The sequence below is a fragment of the Numenius arquata genome, chromosome 5 (genome assembly GCF_964106895.1).
Source record: "Numenius arquata chromosome 5, bNumArq3.hap1.1, whole genome shotgun sequence".
NCBI classification, from domain to species: domain Eukaryota; kingdom Metazoa; phylum Chordata; class Aves; order Charadriiformes; family Scolopacidae; genus Numenius; species Numenius arquata.
The window spans coordinates 27,281,318-27,302,845 of NC_133580.1; the positions used below are offsets into that span (position 1 = coordinate 27,281,318).

A 21,528-nucleotide genomic window follows, 5' to 3' on the forward strand; every position below is an offset into this window, starting at 1 on the left:
AAATAACAAGCAATAGAACAAGAGGTAAATGGCCTCAAGTTGTGTCGAGGGAGGTTTAGGATGGATATTAGGAAAAATTTCTTCATGGAAAGGGTTATCTAACATTGCAACAGGCTGCCCAGGGAAGTGGTGGAATCACCATCCCTGGAGGTATTTAAAAGATGGGTAGACGTGGCGCTGAGGGACATGGCTTAGTGGTGGTTTTGGCCGTGTTAGGTTGATGGTTGGACTCAATGATCTTAAAGATCCCTTCCAACCTAGATGAGTCTGTGATTCTATGTGTCACGGTGCTGCAGTGTGCCCTTTAGCTCTGGTTTTTCTGGCCACAGCAAGAGGGGAGGAGCCGAGGAGACCCTTTCCTCTGACCCACCTGGGGCCATCCCTGATGGGAGATGTGGTTGTTAGGAGACTGGGACAGCATAACAGCTTCCAGGTTCCTGGGAGAAGAACAGCACAAAAGTGACCAGGAAAATCCCCCTTTTGCTTCCAGCTTCACTGCTCCTGGGTGGAAGGGTTGTTCCCAAGATCCCCAGGCTGCGTCCATCTCCCAGCCACCCTGGGGCTAGTTCTGTCCCCATCCTGCTCACCTCATCTCTCCCACATGGCCCCAGCGGTGAGAAAGAAGGATGGCATGATCACTGTGCCCTGTCTTGTCACCACCAAAGTGTGACATCAGCAGGGTGGTTTCTGAGGTAGGAGGTGGTGGGTACAGACCCGATGTGAGCCCTGGCCACAGTAGAGATGCACATGCAGAAGCTGCTAGCAACTTTTATTCATCACGTGCTGGAAACGCCTTTGTACCGTGTCCTGGCTTTTTTGTTCCTCAAAAAAAAAGCCACACGGGTGTATCCTACACATGTCCTGGGTGGGCAATGTGGGGCTGGGGTGATGCGAGGTGGGGGGAGGCTGCGCAGCGCTTTGTAGCACAGCAGCAGCTTTCACGTGGGTGCAAATCTAGGGGGAAGGTGCAGAAACGAAACTCTTTAGTTTTGCAAAAGTCCTTCTGGTGCGGGGGAGCCAGTGAGACGGAGGCAGGCTGGCGCGGTGCGGGAGCTGCCGCCGGGGAGTGGGATTGGTGGGGGTGGGTTTGGGGGGGACATGTGATGCCACCATCTCAAATCTGGGAGCGGAAGCGCAGCTCCGTGCCCGACATCTTCTGCGCATAGTCCTGGTCGAAGCGCTCGCTCTGGGCCACGGTGAAGTGGTTCTTCCAGTCGCCGGCGGTGCCTGGGGCGGGGTGAGATGGGGCTCAGCAGGGGGCCGGGTGGGACCATGGGCTGGAAGCCCCCCAGGGCTGCTCACCTTTGCGCATGAAGGGGGAGACGCTCTGGTCCATGAATTGGGAGGGCACCATGCTGTAGTTGGTGGTGGGGTTGTCCCGCATGGCCTCAAAGGAGGTGTGTCGGGTGATGGCATCCAGCGCTGCCTCTGGCAGCTCCTGCCCCAGGAACCGGGCCACCTTGGCAATCTCCCGGCGGAGGTCCTGCGGGACACAAAGTGATGCTCACCCCTCCTGCCACCCCCCCAGATCCCATACCACCGTCCAGCCTGGTCTCTCACCTCCTTCAAGTCCTCGTAGAAGAGGTAGAGGATGGGGTGATCCTTCCTCCGCTCCCAGTAGTCTTTGACATGGTCGTACCAGGAGCCATATGCCACTGTGTCATAGAATCATAGAATCATAGAATGGCTAGAGTTGGAAAGGACCTTAAAGATCATCTAGTTCCAACCCCCCTGCCATGGGCAGGGACACCTCTCACTAGAGCAGGTTGCTCAAAGCCCCATCCAGCCTGGCCTTGAACACTTCCAGGGATGGGGCATCCACAACTTCCCTGGGCAACCTGTTCCAGTGCCTCACCACCCTCACAGGAAAGAATTTCCTCCTAATATCTAATCTAAATCTCTTCTCTTCCAATTTAAAACCATTGCCCCTTGTCCTGTCACCACTCTTCCTGACAAAGAGTCCCTCTTCAGCTCTTCTGTAGGCTCCCTTCAGGTATTGATAGGCTGTTATAAGGTCTCCCTGGAGCCTTCTCTTCTCCAGGCTGAACAACCCCAGCTCTCTCAGTCTGTCTTCATAGGAGAGGTGCTCCATCCCTCTGATCATCCTCGTGGCCCTCCGCTGGACCCGTTCCAACAGGTCCATGTCCCGTGTCGGGAGAGCAGCCATGGGGATTGTCAGTGAGAGAGCTGGAGGAGGGATATGAGGTGACACCCCACCACCACCCTGGGGGATGCCCCTGTCCCACCTCTGCCGGCCATGAACTCCTCCAGGTACTGGGCCCACGTCCCAGGGTGCGGCTCAAACTTGTTCATCAGGTCAAAGTGGTAGAAGGAGACAGCCACATCCTTGGCATTGCGCCCCACGTAGATCATCTGCAGAGGGGCCATGGGGTACACGGGGCAGCTCCAGAACCCCCAACATGGGGGGGGATGATCCTGCCCCTAGGACTCCTGACACCACTTCGGATGCTGGAGGGAGCAGCAGGGGGTCCCACCCCCATCCAGGGGAACAGGGGCACTGCAATGCCTCCTGGGCCAGAGACCAGGGTTGGGGGGTTACCTTGCAGCGGTTTTCCCAGAAGGATTTGGGTAGGATATGTGCGGGCAGGTGGGTCTTCACCACACGGGGTGAGGGCATGGTGGCCAGCAGGTCTGTTCCTGGAGGACCCCAAAGCACGTCCCTAGCAGGCCCTCAGCAGAGTCCCCTTGGGCTCAGCCCCTGGAGGGGGGGCCCGCCGCCAAGCCCGCACACCCTGCTACCTGCCGGCATCTCCCCGTGGGCGGCAAACTCCAGCATGGGCACCCTATGGCTGATGATGTCCCGCTTGCACTTCTCAGGGTTGCCGCCTTGCAGGATCATGTCCACAATCTCAGTGACCCAGGTGGTGCCTGGGGAAAGAAACCCACCGGGGGGAGGGGGGGGGGGGGGGGGGCAGTGCAGCGTTGGTGGGGTCTCAGCACCAACAACCCCTTGGATCTTGACTGGGCACCATGGAGGCCGGGGAAAATCCCTCATGGCTCTGCCGGAGACCCCTAAATGCGCTGCGTCCCCCAGGCAGCAGGTCCCAGCCGTAAAACACACTCCTTCACCCAGCACCACTGGGTCTGGTGGGCTTGAGGACGCTCACCGGATTTGGGGAAGGTGACCACCACGATGTCCTCAGGACGGCTCTGGAAGTTGTCAACCCGCTCCCAGTTGTGGGCGAAAGCGTTGACCATGGGGACGCCGTGCACCATGAGACAGGGCTGCCGCAGGTAGGTGTCTGGATTGGCCATCCTGCTGGCAACGGGGACGCACTGGGGAGGTGGCCAGTGAGGCGGGGGGGGCCCTTGCCCTCCCAGGGCGGCCGCTGGTCAGGGCAATGCGGGCACCTGGCACTGTGCCTGCCCGGGGGAGCGGCAGCGACACTGCTGGTGCAGGGACCAGAGGTCACCACGGTCCGGCCGCTGCACCCCGTGCCACTGGGGACGGGGGTCCCGTCTGGAGGGGGCAGGAGCCCACTCGTACCCCATCGAGGGCTGGGGGTGCCTGTATCACCCAGGCATGGCACCTCTCCCCCTGCCTCAGCACCCCAGGGGAGCAGGGAACCGGCTCCCTGGGGTTATTGCAGCGGCCCCCAGCCCAGAGGGAGGTTTTAGGGGTGCTGGCTGCACCCCAAAGTACCCCAAACCCCCCACCCTGGACCCCACAGCACGCGACCCCGAGCGGCTGAGTGTGGGCAGGACACCCCAAGGGCGTCCCAGGGCACCCGGCTCACCTAAGGCCGTGCTGCTCTGTGAGGAGGGTGACGGCGCCGGGAGGCTGAAGGCAGAGGACGGGAAGACGTGGTGCCCCGCAGCCGTTTTTAGAGGGAGGAGAAGGGAAGAGGCAGGGCGGGCGAGGGCAGCAATGTTTGTCAGAGCTGCGGCTGCCGGGAGGGAGGAGCGAAGGTGGAGAGAAGCCGGTAGCCACGGACCTCCCCACAGGGGCACAGCGGACATCTCCTGCCCCAACCAGCCCCGCTCCCCACCAACATGGGGTCCCAGCCCGTGTCCCCCTGTGTGGGGACGGGGAGGCCACCTCTCGCTGCCCGCTCTCAGCTGGCCCCTTCCCCGCACACAGTTTTGCCAAAATCCTCTGCAATCCCGCAACCTGCTGGCAGCGATCCGCCTGCCACAGCGGCCAAGGAGAATGTGGGGTGGCACCAGCTTGTCCCCAGCCCGAGGAGAGGCCAATGGCCCCAGGGTCAGCGGAGGCACAGGGCAGTGAACATCCCATGCTGGGGGTTAGGGAGGGCATTTTATTTCTCTCCAGCAGTCCCAGGAAAGGGGAATCAGCCCCCCCCAGTGCAGCGGCAGTGTCATCGGAGTGGGGTGGATTTGGGGGGCATCTGGCGGTGCCTCCTCAAATCTGGGTGCGGAAGCGCAGGTCGGTGCCCGACATCTTCTGCGCATAGTCCTGGTCGAAGCGCTCGCTCTGGGCCACGGTGAAGTGGTTCTTCCAGTCGCCGGCGGTGCCTGGGGCCGGGTGAGATGGGGCTCAGCAGGGGGCCGGGTGGGACCATGGGCTGGAAGCCCCCCAGGGCTGCTCACCTTTGCGCATGAAGGGGGAGACGCTCTGGTCCATGAATTGGGAGGGCACCATGCTGTAGTTGGTGGTGGGGTTGTCCCGCATGGCCTCAAAGGAGGTGTGTCGGGTGATGGCATCCAGCGCTGCCTCTGGCAGCTCCTGCCCCAGGAACCGGGCCACCTTGGCAATCTCCCGGCGGAGGTCCTGCGGGACACAAAGTGATGCTCACCCCTCCTGCCACCCCCCCAGATCCCATACCACCATCCAGCCCGGTCTCTCACCTCCTTCAAGTCCTCATAGAAGAGGTAGAGGATGGGGTGATCCTTCCTCCGCTCCCAGTAGCCCTTGACATGGTCGTACCAGGAGCCATATGCCACTGTGTCGGGAGAGCACCCAGGAGGACATCAGTGGGTGACAGCACCCCACAGGGTCCCCACATGCACCTGCGGGTGCCCTGTCCCACCTCTGCCGGCCATGAACTCCTCCAGGTACTGAGCCCACGTCCCAGGGTGAGGGTGGAACTGATTCATCAGGTCAAAGTGGTAGAAGGAGACGGCCACATCCTTGGCATTGCGCCCCACGTAGATCATCTGCAGAGAGCTTGGTGACATGCGGGGACTTGCAAGGTCCCAGTGGAGCAAGTCTCCCCCTTTTCTCTACTGGGTCCCTCCAGGTGCGTCCCCTCCAGCCCATTACCTTGCAGCGGTTTTCCCAGAAGGATTTGGGCAAGATGTGAGCTGGGATGTGGGTCTTGATGATGCGAGGGGATGCCATGGCCTCCAGCTGCTCCGTGCCTGCAAAGGAGATTTCCCCCGGGAGTGCCCCCACTGCCAGCAAGTGTCCGTCTCCCCCACCTAAAACAAAGCCTTTCTCCCATCCAGCACCCACTGCCCCCCGCCACCCCCTGCTACCCCCCTACCTGCCGGCATCTTCCCGTGGGCAGCGAACTCCAGCATGGGCACCCTATTGCTGATGATGTCCTGCTTGCACTTCTCGGGGTTGCCACCTTTCAGGATCATGTCCACGATCTCGCTGACCCAGGTGGTGCCTGGTGAGGAGAAGCCGAGCATCCGGATGATGCCATTCCCTTCGGAGCCCCGTCTCAGGCACCAGGGGGGCACTCTTCACCAGCGTTGCCTTTCGGCATCCCCCTCACTCCAAGCCCAGGGGGCTGCAGGCTGGTGCCTCCCTTCCCAAGCATAACCCTTCTCCAGTGCCCAGGGACGCTCACCGGATTTGGGGAAGGTGACCACCACGATGTCCTCAGGACGGCTCTGGAAGGTGTCAACCCGCTCCCAGTTGTGGGCGAAGGCGTTGACCATGGGGATGTCGTGCACCATGCGCCAGGGCTGCCGCTGGCAGGCGTCTAAATCGGCCATCCTGCTGGCAACGGGGACGTGGGGAAGGGGGTGGGTTGGCTGCTAGTGGGGAGCATCGTGGGGCCACCTCAACCCCCCCCCAAAACCCCTGCTGAGCCCAGATACGCCGGCCACGGGAAGGAAACCGTCCCCTTCTTGCTGGCATCCTGAGAGGGGGCACCTGCCTCCTGCGGGAATTTTAGGGGCCGGCTGGTGGTGCGGGGAGCATGGAGGGGCACAGCCGGCCCTGGGGGGGGGCTCAGGTTGGCGCAGACAGCCGGCAGCTGCCCGTACCAAGCTGGCAGCCCTGTTCCTGGGATGGAAAACCTCACGGGGGCTTTGCCGCCTTGGGGTTTCAGGCTTCTTTCTGAGCTCCCCTGCCCCCGGTTTGTTCCCCCCCCCCCAGCTCTGTTGCAGGGCGGCAGGGGGGAAGCCCTGCCTGGGGGGGGGGGATGGGGGGGTGGTTACGGGAGGGTTTGAAGGAGGCGGGAGGGGGGAGCGGGCCTGGCAGACCTCTCCCCGGGAAACCTTTCCACCCGCCGGCCGGGACGCAACCGCTGGAGCGTGGGGCTGTGAAAACAACCCCCCATCCCGCGCTGTCATTTTTGGAGGAGGGGGGGTTGTGGCTCGCCTCCGTCTCCCAGGGGCTTGCGAGGACACCGAGCCCATCCGAGTCCCCCGCGACCCCCTCTCCCCCGACCCCCCGCTTGCGAAGCCGGGGCACCCCGAAACGGGCCGAGCCCCCGGAGCCCAGCCGGGGTCTCCCCGTTACCTTCCTCCTGCTCGGGCCCTCTGGCAGGGAGGAGGCAAAGCTCTGCCCGCAGCTTGCGGGGGCGGGATTTGTTATTTTCCCTTCCCTTCGTGGAAGATGGAGGCGCGGGGAGGCGCCTGGGGCTGCGGGAGGCCGGGGCACGTCCTTAGGGAAGGAGCCCGGAGCGACCCGGTCCCGGTGCTGCAGGGAAGGGGCGAGCGGGGGATGGGGACGCATCCCCCCTGGGGACAGTCCCCGGATGCCTGTGATGAGCTGTGCCGTGCTCAGCACCCCCTCGACAAACGCACGGATGGCGGCGGGGGGGTGGGATGTGCGTGAAATCACAGCTTTCCCCCTCCGCCTGCAAAGGAAAACGCAGGCAGAAAAATCCCAACTCGGGTCCCGGGGGGTTTGAACATCACCCTGCCCCGATCCGGGGGTCACCTCCATGGATGTCCCCAGCTCCTCTCACTGGTGCAGGGCTTCCTAGCGGGATGCGCAGGTCGGACTTTGGTCACCCCCGTTAACACCCTCGAGGCACTCAAATAAGGGTCCAAAGTTTCCAGGATTGAGTGCAGCCGATACCGTGCTTCCAGGAAGAGGGTTTAAAGGCAGCGGTGGCGGTGAAATGCTCCTCCTTACCTGCTTCCCATGGGCGAACGCGAGCCAGGAGGGAGTGGGGAGGGCAGGAGAGACGGCAGTGGGGCAGGGGGAAGCCACTGGCCTGTTTGCAACCTTGAGAAAAACGTCCCTGGCTTGGTCCCAGGATCAAGTTCTTGGTGATGCGGGACATGCCATGTCAGGCAAGGACATGCCCTCCTCCCTGCCCATCCGTCTGTCCGTACGCCAGCAAAACTGGCTGGGTTGTGCAAACCCCACAGGCAAAGCCAGGAGCTGGGGGAGCACAGAGATCTCCATCGGCACTTAAATGCATGGAAAGGATTTATTCCTGTGGGAGAGCTCCCCTCATAGTGCTGCTGCTCTGTAAGAGTCGGATCCCGGTTGCGTCTCTTTGGGGATGAAACAACCCCATGAGACTGCCTTGCCAAAAAGCTGCAACCTTGGAAACTCAAGAACAGGCTGGAAATGGGGTGTAGCTGGGGAATTTGGGGCTCCAGAGCAAACCCTTGCCCAAGTGGGATGGGGACTGGTTTGCTCCAGCCATCCCTGAGAAAGGGCTCAGCACAGCCGGGTGGGAGGTTGCAGGGTGGGTTCCCCATCCAGCAAGGGTGGTGGTGTTGCCGAGTACGGCAATGAGGTGGCAGGGAGGTGCAAACCACAGGCTGACGAGCTCAGGCCGGGCCAGGGAGCTTGGGGCGAGCCCCGCCACCGCCCGCTCTGTCAAGAAACTTGCCGCAATCCGGAGGGAGGAAAGCTCCTGTGCACGCAAGAGCTGCGGAGCAGCAGGTTCGCCGGTGCTTTGGGGTTTTTCCACTCTTTGCCAATCTTTGTTCCCTCCAGGCACCTTGGTAGGATGGGGCCCCTAGGTGTCAGGGGCCAGTGGTGGGTTTTGGGGGGATGGCCACCCTTGGTGATGCCTGACCACTGCCTAAAAATCTACCACATCCACCCTCCTGCCTGCTGAGCACGGGGGTACCCCCAGCTCAGGATTCAGGGGACTTCAGCCCCCTTCCTTTCCCCACAGGCAATGGCTTACTCTGGTTATCCCAATTTATTGCACGGGGTAAAGTGAATCGGCACGGGGATGCTTCCTCCAGGCCCACCCTCCCTGCTGGGGGAGCGGGGAGAAGTGGAGCCCCTCTGGGAAGGGGGATGAGCCCCTCATGCCTCCATCTGGAAGCAGAGGTCGGAGCCCGCCATGTGCTTCTGGTAGTGCTGGTCGAAGCGCTCGTTCTGGGCTATAGTGAAGTGGTTCTTCCAGTCCCCAGAGATCCCTGGGGGCCAGAAAGTGAGTGAGGTAAATCTTGACACCCTCAAAATATTTGCAGCCACGGATGAGAGCTGCAATACAGCCGGGGGACACTCCTACCAAGCCCTCCACCGCTGGCCGAACCCTACCTTTCCGGAGGAAGGGGGAGAGGCTGTGGTCCATCAGGGCAGTGGGCATGGTCTTGTAGTTGGCAGCAGGGTTCTTCTTCATCTCCTGGAAGGAGGTGTGGTGGAGGATCCTCTCCACCGTCCCCTCTGCCATCTCCTTGCCCAGGAACCGCAGGATCTTTTGTACCTCCTGCCGCGGGTCCTGCAGGACGGCTGACATGCGGAGGCTGCCAAAAAGGCTGGAGGTGGGGGGGAGCAACTGGTGAGCCCTCCCCTCCATCCCACCCTCACCTTCTTCATGTCCTCGTAGAAGAGGTAGAGGAGCTGATTCTCATGCTTCTTCTCCCACCAGCCCCGCACATGCTCATACCAGGACCCGTAGGCCACTGTAGGATGCAATCAAAGGGTGAGCCGAAAAGTGGGGTGGTAGGGGATGCCACCAGCATTTTGGGGTGGGCATTCTGGGGCTCAGCCCCCACCTTTGCCAGCCATGAAGGTCTCCAGGAACTCTGCCAGCGTGCCAGGGTCGGGGTGCATCTTGGCCATCTGGTAGAAGTAGTAGTAGGAGATGACAACATCCTTGGGGTTGCGGGCCATGTAGATGACCTGGGGACAGCCGAGGATGCGGTTGGGTGGTGCAGAGTGGCCCCCCCTTCCCTGCCACCCAGATGGGGAGAGAGGCAGGGGGCCACTCACAGTGTTACCTTGCAGTTCTTGTCCCAGAAGGAGGTCGGGAGGAGCTGCACTGGGAGATGGGTCTTCACCAGCCGTGGGGATGGGGTTATCTCCAGCAGCTCAATGCCTGTGGGACAGGGGGCTTAGCAGTGTGAGCCCCAGCACCCTCACCCCGGCTCAGCTGCCTCCCCACCCAACCCAGGGGGGGCAGCCGGGCTTGGGGGCTCACCGCTCGGGATCTTGGGTGCCTTCATTTCCAGGAAGGGCACCCGGTTGAAGATGGCATCCCGCCGGCACTTCTCCACATCGCCGTCTTGGTAGATCATGTCCAGGATCTCGCTCAGCCACGTTGTGCCTGCAGCACGGGGACGGCGTTGCGACGGCTGTGGTCACCCCGTCGTCCCCGTCCCCCCCCCCCCCCTTGCACCCTTCTCCAGGACCACTCACCCGATTTGGGGTAGGTGGCGATGAGCAGGTCATCCGGCCGGGCTTGGAAAGCCTCCACCTGCGGCCAGCCCTCCACGAAGGACTTGTAGAGGGGGATGCCGTGGAGGCTGCCCAGCTCCTCCCTGACCCCCTCCTCGCTCCCCATGGCCGACGACGATTTCCCCGACGATTTGGCCTGTCCTCTCTGCCGGCGGCCGCCGCGACCTCGGGAAGGGCTGGATCCTGCGGCGGGACCGTCCCCGAGGGCAGCGCCCCTCAGACCGAGCCCACCACGGATCAGGCGTGGCGGAGGGATGCTCCGCTCCCCGGCGGGACACCGCCGCCAAACCTCCGGTGCCGGGCCGGGAGGGGCCGGGAGCGGAGCCCGGCATCGCCTCTCCTCCCCCCCCGGCTTCAGCCCCCCCCCCCCCCTTAACGGATGCCGCGGCGTTTGGGAGCCCCCCATCATCCCAGCCGTACCTGCCGGTGCCCCGAGGGCGGCTGCTGGGGGCGGCGCTGGCGGCCCCGGGAGCTTCGGCACCTCCGCCCCTCCCCGGAGGTAAACTCCCCCGGTAATGGTTAACGAACGCCGGCCCGGCCAAGGGGCGTGGAGGGCGGGAAGCGGGTTTAAAGGGCTAAGAGCAGAGGCGTGGGCCGAGGTTTGGGCGGGCACCCCCCGGGGAGGCATCGGGGGAGACACACCACCCCCCCACCACCCCACCCCCCCCACCCCCCCCCCCCCCCCCCACACACACACCCCGATCGGTCACGGGCAAGGGACGGGCAGACGGAGCCGTGTTGCGGGCAGACCCGGGGGCAAGTGGCCCGTCGGGGAGAGCGATGGCGGGGCGGGCTGAGGGCAGAGGGCCTGGGGGGGGTGTGTGTCAGCGGGGCCGGTACCGGGGGGGCTGCCGTGCCTTCTCGCGGCCGCGAGGGGGCGCCGGCGCCGCGGGATCGGCGGGGAAGCGCCGCGGCGGCGGGAGCGGGGCCGGGGCTCGGGCAGGGGGAGCGCAGCCGAGCCCAGGGTCCGTCTCCGGGCGGCCCGGGGACCGTGCTGGGGCCGCTTCCCCCGCTCCCGGAGCCCCCGTCGCGTCTCTACGCCCGGGGCCGAGCGGCCAGCGGCGCCCCGCGGGCGTGCTGAGGGCCGGGACGAGGGTGCCGCTTTGCCGGGCACCGGCCGCGGCCGGCCCGGGTGTCCCGTCTCCCCGGGGCGGCTCCGGCCGCGGCTCTCGGGGTCCCGGCGGGCGGGAACCGGGGGCGACGCCGCCTCCCGAGGGAGGCCTCGGGGTGCCGGGACGGGGACGGGAGAGGGAAACGGGGGCAAAGCGGGGCCGTTTCCACCCCTCTCCCCCGGCTCGCTGGCTCCGGTGCTCCCGTTAGGTGCTGCCTGAAGCTCGGGTCCGTGCCCTGCCTGCAGGCAGCTCCAGGTGCCGGCCCGGCCCCTGGGCCAGTCTGGGGGGACGTGTCCCCTGGGGGAGAAGGGGACCTGGCAGGGCTGGGGGTCTCCCGGGGCAGCCAGTGACCCCTCCTGCCTCTGGGCTCCCTCTTCCTGGTGCTGGTTTCTTCTCCGCAGCTCTTTTCCGGAGTGGCTGCCGGCAGGACAAACCCCTCCGGTCCGGCACTGGCTTCTGCTGGGAAGAGCTCGGACACCAGTAAGCGTGGGGCTGCTGCTGGGGGGAAACTGGTTTCTGCTGGGCTTCAGCCCTGCCTGGCATCACCCTCGCAGCTGGTGCCCCAGGGCCAGAGCTGGCAGTGTCAGGCACTGCCATAGTGAGGCCTTTAGGGCAGCTCTGGGCCCTGCTGGAAGCCCTGCTTTTACTTAAAACCTTCTTTCTCAGTTCAAAATGTGCCTGCGGTGGGAGCAGAGGTCGCTCCAGGGATCCCCACCGGCTCCTGCGGCCCCATCGGTGAGATGCTGGTGCTCCCGGTGGGGCCCTTGGGAGGAAGGAGGGGACCTGACACCAGAGGGGCAGCGCTGGTGGGTTGCCGTGGGTGCTGGTGTGTGTCCCTCGGGGCTGTCGGGGTCTGGCTCAGACCCCACCGCATTGGTGCGGTGCCGGCCTTGTCCTCAGCCCGGAGCTGCTGGTCATCAGTCTGTGCCACCGCTGCTGCTGCTGCACAGGGTGGGTGGGTTTTCAGCCAGATCCTGGCTCTTTCCCAGGGAGAAATGGGATGTTTCTGGTCTCCTGTTCCCCGTTTCACCCTCCCCTCCCATTGTGAGTGCACGACACCAGGGAGCCGCTGCCAAAAGCGCCGGCGAGGGGCTGGGAAGAGACCCGCGTGGGGTGTGAAGCCCCATGGAAGAAGCCGGGCTGCCTGCGCAGAGGACGACACTGCCACCAGCCCTGGATGGGGAGAGCCCTGTCTGTGCCCACCTGGCTCTGCCCACCCAGAGACACCGCGGGGACTTTGCGGCTCCAGCTCAGTTGTGGCTTCAGGTTGGTTGTTTCAGACCCCGTTTTGTTTTATTTCTGCCCGAGTTTTGTTTCTGCTCCAGCTCATGGATGGCACCAGTTCCTTTGTGGCTCCAGCTCATGGGCAGCTCTGGTGGTTTCAGCTCCTCATTGTTTCAGGTCCAGCTCGTGGATGGCTCCAGCTTGTGCTTGTTCTTGCATCCAGCACATTTTAGGCTCCAGTGGGGTTTTATCTTCTCTGGCTTCATTTCAGCTCCAGTTTATTTGCAGCTCCAGTTCCATCTCCAGTTAGTCTGTGGCTCCAGCTCCAGTTCACTTCTGCTCTGACTCATTAAACCTTGTGCTTGTTCAAATGATCTTGGCTTTTGACAGGGTCATAAATCAATCACTGTCATAACTTGAATATAAACTGTCATAATTGTACATTCTCTAAATACGGACTAATGAGTTAATGACTGTTCCAGCTGTTGTGCCCATCTTGAGTTGGACACAGGAAGAGGGTGTGAAAAGTGACTCTCTCCCCAGAGACTCTCTCAGACATTGAGTTTGGCCTGGTAGGCAAGCTGGAGGACCAGGGAGACCCACCTCCCCAAAATCAGCTCCAGGATGTCCACACGAGGTATGAACTGCAGGCATCAGCTGGGACATTCCCTGGGGATGGGCTGGAAATCCTGCAGCATCCCTGACCCTAGCAGAGACCATGGCTGGAGAAAAGGTGGGGGAAACCATGGGCACAGGAGCTGGCAGCGAGCTGGAGGGGGCCTGGTGAGGTGCGATGCCAATACCGGCACCCCAGGACCGTGGCACGGGGCTGGCTCCTTGGGCAGTTCCAGGCTGGGCTCTGCTCCTTGCTGGGGCTTCCTCATGAAAAACAGATGGGGAGAACAACTCTGTCAGGTAGGAGGCCAGGTGGGAGCCCAGGAAGCCATTCCCGAGGCTGTGGAGTGACAGAAGTAGGTGTGAGGGGCCGGGTGAGGACAGGGGAAGGCGTGGGGAAAAAAAATGTGTGCCTGGGAGAAGGGACGGCCATCTGGGCCAGTCCGTTCCAGAGGGCCGCCAGTGACATGGGACATACATCGGGGACACCCATCACCATTGAAGTGGTGTGATGCTGTGCTGGTTTTGGCTGGGATAATTAATTTTCTTCACAGTAGCTACTACGGGGCTATGTTTTGGATTTGTGCTGAAAAGAGTGTCGGTAACCCAGGGATGTTTTATCCTGTCGCTGAGCAGCGCTTACAGAGTCTGGGCCTTTTCTGCTCCTCACACCACCCTGCCAGCCAGCAGGCTGGGGGTGCAGGAGAAGTTGGGAGGAGACACAGCCGGGACAGCTGACCCCAACTGAGCAAAGGGCTTATTCCATGCCACGTGACGTCATGCTCAGCATACAAAGCCGGGGGAAGAAGAAGGAAGGGAGGACGTTCGGAGTGATGGCATTTTGTCTTCCCAGGTAACTGTTAACATGTGATGGGGAAAGCAACGCAGGGGCTGCTCTCCTGGGGATGGCTGAACACCTGCCTGTCGCTGGGAAGCAGCAAACGAGTTCCTTGTTTTGCTTTGCTTGTGTGCACGCCTTTTGCTTTACCTATTAAACTGTCTTTATCTCAGCTCACGAGTTTTCTCACTTTTACTCCTCCTATTCTCTCCCCTTCCCACCGGGTGACAGTGAGCGAGTGGCTTAACCCCAGCCAGCAACCAGGACCACGCAGCCGGTCACTCACTCCCCCCGCCACCCCCATCCCCAGCAGGGTAGGGAGAAGAGGGAGAAAAAGGGGGAAATAAAATCCAAATCCTCACGGGTTGATATAGAGACAGTTTAATGGAACAGTAACAGAAGAGAAAATAATAATAATGGTAAAAGAATATACAAAATTGTGATGCGATACAGTTGTTCACCCCTCCGTCATTGATTTACCAACCCATCCCAAGCAGCAATCGGTGGATTCCTGCCAACGCCCCCAGCCAACCCCCATTTATATACTGGCCATGACATCTATGGTATGGAATATTCCTTTGGCCAGTTTGTCCTGCCTATACTCCCTCTCAGCTTCCATGGGAAGCTGAAAAAGTCCTTGACTTAATATAAGCATTACTTAGCAAAAACTACAACAGTATGTGTTAACAACATTATTCTCACACTAAATCCAAAATGCAGCACCTACTAGGAAGAAAATTAACTCTACCCCAGCTGAAACCAGGAGAGATGCTTTCATCTTCCCGAGTGCTTCAAACAGAAATGGGAGCAGATCTGCTTTCATACCCATTCTTCCAAGTATTGGCTAAAACCCCATGGCACTGTTACGCTTCCTGGTCAATGGATTCAACCCTTTCAACAGCAATCAGGGCTGTGCATCGAGTGCCAAATCCAGGCAAACAGGGGGTGTCACACATGGGCTAACAGAGAGGGGAGGTCAACAGGTATGTAACATACTTTATTTGCAGGAGAAAACTGATTTCCATCTCTCTGTTTCTCCAGAACAGCTTCTGCCTCGTCCTTGTCATCTAACACAGCCCCCTCCACCCCACCACCTGCCTCTTGTGACATTTTCTCTCTCCCAATTTTCCCTTTTTTTTCCCCAAGGGTCCCCTGGGGGATGACAGCTGGAGAGGGACTTTTTACAAGGGCATGTAGTGATAGGACGAGAGGTAATACCTTCAAACTGGAAGAGGGGAGATTTAGATTAGATATTAGGAGGAAATTCTTTCCTGTGAGGGTGGTGAGACACTGGAACAGGTTGCCCAGGGAAGTTGTGGATGCCCCATCCCTGGAGGGGTTCGAGGCCAGGCTGGATGGGGCTTTGAGCAACCTGCTCTAGTGGAGGTGTCCCTGCCCATGGCAGGGGGGTTGGAACTCGATGATCTTTAAGGTCCCTTCCAACCTAAACTCATTCTGTGATTCTATGACACAGACTCAGATCCCTGCCTTCTGGGTGCCTCATCTGCACACAAATAGTTTGTTCCCCTTAGTAGCACATGCAGTTTAACAACTGCATGTAGTTTTAAAAGCAGATTATAGTTATAGGCAAGAACTAAATGTACTTCCTTGTCCTCGCTGAATTTGTATCAACACACAACTTGTGTTTTATCCTGCATTTCCATAATGCCCAAGCATTGCATTAACAGCAAACCATTTCTGAAATCAGAGAGGTTTGGGACAGGATCAGACTCGTCAGGGTGCACTTTTCCTCCCAAGGTGGTCCCCACCGAAGAGCCGAGATGGCCCCAGGTCCCATCAGCTGAGCCCTTACACTCTCCAGGGCTGAGAGGCTCAGAGCCGCTCCTGGCCCTTCTCATTTGCCCTGTGACTCCCAGTGGCAAAACTACATCAGTGCAAGACTGTGGGCTTAGAAGAGCAAGTAACTACGTGGAAAATGTAAATAGCAGCTGTGTGTGCCTAGTGCTACCCACACTAGCTTCCTTCACACTTGCAAGAACCGTCTTTCCCCTGGCAAAGCCATCCAGTGCGATTAGCAAATATAAATATTGCAGTTTGCATTTAAAATACCCCAAAGCTTGTTGCCCAAAGTTGTTCAAAAACTGCAAACGGACTAAATTAGGTGTCATGGTTAGAAAAATTCCTTTCTTATAGTGGCTGGGTTTGGTTGGGTAGCTGATCCTGTGAGTTTACCTATAGAACCCCTCGCCTTTTTCATCACACTGACCTCAGTAATTTTGATATAGGAAGATGATTCTCACTATGTCTAGATCAAGAAGTATTTGTACCTAATTCTAGCTGGGAATAAGCCTTTTTCTTGAAAGTAGAACCATGTGGCCTCAAACTGGGTTGAGTAACTGCTGCTGTATCAAATTATTTTTCCTTATTGCCATCTCCATCCCTTTGTGCCTGCTTTAAGATAACCGCTGTCCCCTCCAGCAAAATCAGGGACCTATCGGGCAAGTCAGCTCAGCTATAGGTAAGTTAGTTTAAGGTAGTTCATGTTGTGGTGACTTCATCGGTTTCGTTCTGTCAAGTGTTATATGCCAGCTGTACACAGAAACTATTTATGCTAAATACGGTACAAACAGGTCTAGCTCTGGCTTCCAAGGGGCCAAGGTTATACGGTCATATTTTTCTTCTGGTATGACCGAACCAGGAGTTCTCCTTCCGTCTGAAAGAGAAAACAGTAGGCTGAAGCAAAATTAAACAGAAAGAGAGGAACGAATCACTCCCCTATTTAGAACAGAATGAGGATTGAAAAAAAAAAAAAAAAAAAAAGGAAACAAAACCACACCAAAAAACCCAACCAAAAACAACAGCAAAACAAATAAAGCACCAACCAACAAAGAGCGTAAAAAGTCCAGAAGGATATTTTGGTGGTAACCTTGCTGGTGCAGCTGCTAACATAAACATTTTCTAACAAAAGGGCCTTTTATGAACCACCGTGTGACAGTTAACCCATGACGGCTTGTGCACTGAGAGCAAGGTTTGGGGAACCTTTGGCCTCGCTAATTTGAGATGGGTTTGGTAATTTGGCTTTGCTTCGACTTCGGAAAAAAATCAAAGAGCCCTTTCTGAAGTCTGGCAGGGAGGCAATGGGATTGGAGGCTGGAACAGGAGAAATCCAGCAAAACGTGAGCAAAATACCTCCTTCAGTGCTGCAGGGCTTAGTTTGGCAAGGGAAAGGAAATTCAGTTGCACTCTTGTGGCCCATCCTCTTGGCCAAGGAAAATATTTCCCAGTGGTGCCTCTGCAGCCACTTGTTGCTCAGCAGACCAGCTCCAAGGAGAAGCTCTTGATTCAAAGCAGTGTAGTCTCACCATTTGCTGAACAACCTGGTCTAATCTGCTTTTTACGGGAAAAGCTACTTTGTGACAATGGAAATGCTCTTAGCTCATGGGCTGTACCACGAAGCAGCTTTTCTTGTGTCCCCTTTTTCTCTCATCTTTGAGTTTCTTGGGTTATTTTTAGTTTGAAGTTACAGCCACATTTACAGTGGAGATGTGTGCAGCAGGTTGAAGAAGCCGCCTCCCAGAAGATCAGCACAAGAACGACCATTCAACTTGTCCACTATTTCATTTTACAACCTCCCATTTGGTTTATTGGTGTGAATCATATCAAATCCCTATGTATGTTTGTTTGTCTAGTATTTTCTTGGAGCACCTTTCCCTCCACTGGCGGCATCGATGGTGAGGACCAGGACTAGGATGCCAGATGGGGGTGTCCCGTGAGCCTGCCGGTGGCTGAAGTGTCACCTGTTGCACACGTGAGCGGGAACTCACGCCAGCTCTTCTCAAAGCGATTGTGCTTTTACGTATATTCATGGGCTTATGTTTCCCCTGTTGATGGTGGATGATTTATAGGAACACAGAGAAGAGGCTGCTCTGCGGCAGGTGATTTAAATGCTCCATGACCTTGCTTTTTGAAGGGTCATTTAACCTTTGAATTGCATTTACCCTTATGGCTTTGAAGTCAACTATCTTATATACAAGTGGTGGAGCTCCAAAAGCCCTGTTTTGGCTTCCCATCTCCCCCCACTTTAATTTTTGCTATTTTTGGCTACTCTCATCTCCTGTTTCTCCACAAAACCAGCTCTTATCTATCACTCCCATGAGAAAAATGCACGCAGTAGAAAGTTTAACAAGACCTCTACCAGAGTTTTCCTACAAGTTACCTGCTCAGAGGTCACACTGCCATTACTCCAGTCCTCGGCTTCCCTAAGTTTGAGCTGTAAATATACTACTTACAGCTGGAACAGCGTCAGCAAAAACTCTTCTGGCCAAGTGTTGGTAATATGGCTTTCATTCAAATTTTGGGAACAACAGATGACTGATATTACAAGGGCTTCCAGCTCCTAAGATCTTTAATGAAGTGACTGCTAAAAAAGAAATACTGCAAACCTCCCAAAACGCTTACGTGATTTCCCAGTATTAAAAGAGTAATAAAATACTAACATTTAATAATTTAATTTAATTTAAGAGCACTAAAATACGTGCTTTAAAGGGTACCTTTGGGACACAGCATTATGAATTTCCTCTTACAACCAACGGTACAAGCCTGCAAAACTGCATCAATACCGTAAAACTTGTTTGCTAAGCGCCCTTCCGCCCTGCCAACACACTGTATCCCCAGGCATGGAAAGAGGGACCAGTTTGTCACCACTGCATTTGGCAGAACACATCACATCCTCCTAAGTAAATGCCATAGCAAAGCCACTTCCCACCCCTGAGAAGCCAGAGCGCATGGACCTGCTGTACGCATTCTGCTGGTGGCTTCTCATGCGTCATGTCCCAGGAAGCCTCATTTAACCAAGGAAAAGGCTTGCAATCATTACAAACGGTCTCTGTCTCCCGAGTGCTTTGAGGGACACAGATAACCCAGTCAGGCAGGAGGAGTCAGGTCGGATAGAGAAGATACAAGAAGGAACCTTCAAAGACAGAAGCACATCCCAGACAGAGTGAGGAAAGGAACCCAAAGCAGCAAGAGGCAGCACTGGGAGAGGCAGGGAAAGAAACACCGCTTAACCGCTGCGGCTTTGCTCACCGCAGATTTTAATTCTGCAACATAAACCACTCGGGGCTGTGTCCAGTACCTCCTGTGCAGGCGAGGGGTGAGGAGGAGGGCTGACGTGATGGCGAGGTGGATTCAAGCTGCTCACCACTGTACGAAGAGGCAGGGCGCAGGACTCGAGCTCGTGGTCTGCACTTCCAGCCACTCCTGCCAGCCGGAGCCGCGCACAGCCTCTGCTCAGCTGTAGCGAGGACATCCTTACGGGATGACTTCTGGCCTTCCTCTTTTCCAAGCACCCCTCTGGCTAGTGAACTGTGACTGTTCTGAAGAGATTCTGGGGAAAAAGTAATTCTGCTGATCCCGAGGCAGAAGGCAGAGCCCAAAGAGCTGGCTCACCTTCTTTCCCCTCTGGGCAAGATACTGAGTAGCCTCTGTTCACCAAAACCACTCGGCATTTGGCGCACACAAACCACAAATAATACCTTCTCACCTGAAGGGAATGGAAGCGTTTCACCTCCCTGCGTGCAACAAGTCTCTTTTGTTAAAAGCCCCTTCAATTTGAGACATAGTGATTCATTTCAGTCGGCCCGTGGGAGGCCCCTCTGCCAGACCATCGAGCCCAAACCGTGCCCAGAGATACCATCCACTTCAGTTACAGTTTCACATCCACAAAGGATCCAAAGGATCCAAACAAAATCCACATCAGGCTCAGACAAAGAAATTGTCATATCCCCTACAATCAAGTACCTTCTGAAGACTATCAGTTTACCTAAAATAAGCCCCCAAATTTGTGTCCTTCCTACTGCCCTGTGTTGAACTCATCTTAAAAAACACAACTAAAGCCTTAAGGGGCCCATTTGTGGTTAAAAGGGCTTTTCTGACACCCTGAAGCTTAAACAGCAATCCTTCCGCAGTGTGTCCCGGTTTAACAGACAGTTCAGGTACCCCAACGGATAAGGGACTGCTCACCAGCACCTTCTCCACAAAAAGCTCTTCCCTCTCTACAGCTGCCACCCCCATCATGGCTTGAGGACAGTCCAAGCCCCTTTGGCTGCTGAGCTGGAACAATTCTGCTATCGGGGGGATATTCAGAAAGCATTGCCCAGATGAGACCACCTCCCCTAAAAGCCTTTTTTAAAACAAAAACAAAAACAAAACAAAACAAAACAATTAAGAAAGCTATTTGTTTAAACAAAACCAATATGGATTTGGACCAGCAGCTCCATACTTCTGCAATTAAGTTAAGATTTTAAATAGGGAAAATATAAAATAACCAGAGAAACAAAACAGAGTTGAGAAAGCTCATCACCAACTCCTGGTCACTGCACCTTCCCAGGGACTACTGCTCCTGGCCTCTGCTGCAGCTAATGCTATGCTGGGTGCGTAGTCTGCTCTGTCCGTGCCTTGAGGTCCCTGAGGAGCTCCTTGTCTCCCTGTCTACAGCTCCCCCAGCTGCTCCAAGCTCCTTTCAGGCTCTCCCGTCTGGAAGTGCGTGGAGACTTCACTGCACTGGGGCTCCAGCCAGCTCTGTCTCTAGCAGTTTTAGGGCAAGTTCAGAAGTGGGGGGATGCTCGGGGCAGCCTGCCTGATCCCTGCCGGGGGGTGAGACAGGGGAAGGTGGACCAACTCAGCAGATATTGTCCTGCCAGTCTGACTTGATGAAGGTTGCTGTTGTGCTGCTCCATTTCAATTAATTAAACGTGCTCTGTGTGTGCTTATTGGAAAGCTTCAGTATCGCACTCGCTGGCTCGTCTACCACCCCCTTCTCTGTTATTTTATTTTATCTGGCAGAAGCCAAGCGGTCATACTCTGAAGCTGAAGGTGCTCCCAACTCTTTTCTTCCACCAATTGGGTCCCTAGGGACCCAGACCCTCTCTTGTAAGACGGTTAATTGATTTGACTCCAGGATTTAATACGTACTCCCACTTCACCCTGGCACAGGTCCTTCTGCCATGTCTGTGCTCTTTGTACTTCCATATTACTGCCCCACCAACCCTCTCCCTCCCACCTACTGTGCTATGTCCTAGTGTGCTTCTTCCTTAGATTCCCAGGATTTGTGCAGAAGCACACGAATAATCCCACTAGCTTAGTTTCCTTATATCCTGCTAGCAACATTTCCCAAGAGTTTGTCCAGGAAGCTGCTGCCACCCCTGGACAGCCAGGCACCTTGCTCTGGTGTCACACTTCATACATTGCTGTCAGCCTTCCTGTGTCACCAAAAGCGCTGCCAACCAACCTCCTGATCTCCCCGAGTTTATCCAGATAAGATAAGGAAAAGAGTTGGTTTCAAGGTCTTCAGTCTACACTTCTATTTTGTCATTTGGCGCCTTCCCAAGTGATGGGAGAGGTCCCAGTTTTTCAGTGAAACTTCTCTTGTAAATGTAAACTCATGGGCACAAAGCGTAGCTGTGTGGGTGTTAGTACCTTGTTGGCGTGCACCAGGCACAATCTGGCATTCCAGACAGGAACAGGGGTGCTCCTTCTCCCCATCCGCTTCATCCTGTCAGACAGGGATGTCCCATGCCAGGCTCTCCTCGTGGACAAGGTGCATCGGCAACACGTGACAGACCAAGAGCTGCCTCAGCTCCTCAGCTGCCAACCATCCAAGCCAGCTGCGCTATGTGCACTCCCTTGACTTGCTGTGAGGCTGCTTTTGGTGGATGGGAGCACCCCAAAATTCTCACTCCCACCTCAAAAAGCAAAACTGAAAGCCTTCCTCACCTTTCTTTGGTAAAACGAGGCAGGCCGGGCTTTTGATCATCAAAGTTTTCCTCTTTGAAAGGAGGAGGGGCCGTCTAGTCATGGGTTCATTGATTCCCTGCCCAGCAGGAATGTTTGCTTGGGCACAGCCAAGCCACACCTCTGATGACTGTAACAGGCAGCGCTCTCTCTTTTGATATACTATCAGC

At 57.2% G+C, this 21,528-nt stretch overlaps 2 protein-coding genes across 2 annotated transcripts; both read right to left on the minus strand.

Annotated features, from left to right (window-relative positions):
* Positions 1–1,114: 1,114 nt before the first annotated feature.
* LOC141464270 (sulfotransferase 1B1-like) lies at positions 1,115–3,276 on the minus strand. The gene is made up of 7 exons (XM_074147056.1): positions 3,129–3,276; positions 2,761–2,889; positions 2,561–2,658; positions 2,247–2,373; positions 1,561–1,655; positions 1,303–1,483; positions 1,115–1,227 (listed from the first exon to the last, which is right to left on the minus strand). Exons 1-7 carry the CDS (start codon positions 3,274–3,276, stop codon positions 1,115–1,117), a joined length of 891 nt encoding a protein of 296 aa, XP_074003157.1.
* Positions 3,277–4,384: 1,108 nt separating this feature from the next.
* LOC141464566 (uncharacterized) lies at positions 4,385–9,923 on the minus strand. The gene is made up of 15 exons (XM_074147543.1): positions 9,779–9,923; positions 9,561–9,686; positions 9,361–9,473; positions 9,136–9,262; positions 8,948–9,042; positions 8,678–8,858; positions 8,447–8,553; positions 6,680–6,699; positions 5,781–5,929; positions 5,469–5,597; positions 5,246–5,343; positions 5,013–5,139; positions 4,831–4,925; positions 4,573–4,753; positions 4,385–4,497 (listed from the first exon to the last, which is right to left on the minus strand). The coding sequence occupies exons 1-15, from the start codon at positions 9,921–9,923 to the stop codon at positions 4,385–4,387; spliced, it is 1,806 nt and encodes a 601-aa protein (XP_074003644.1).
* Positions 9,924–21,528: the final 11,605 nt, after the last annotated feature.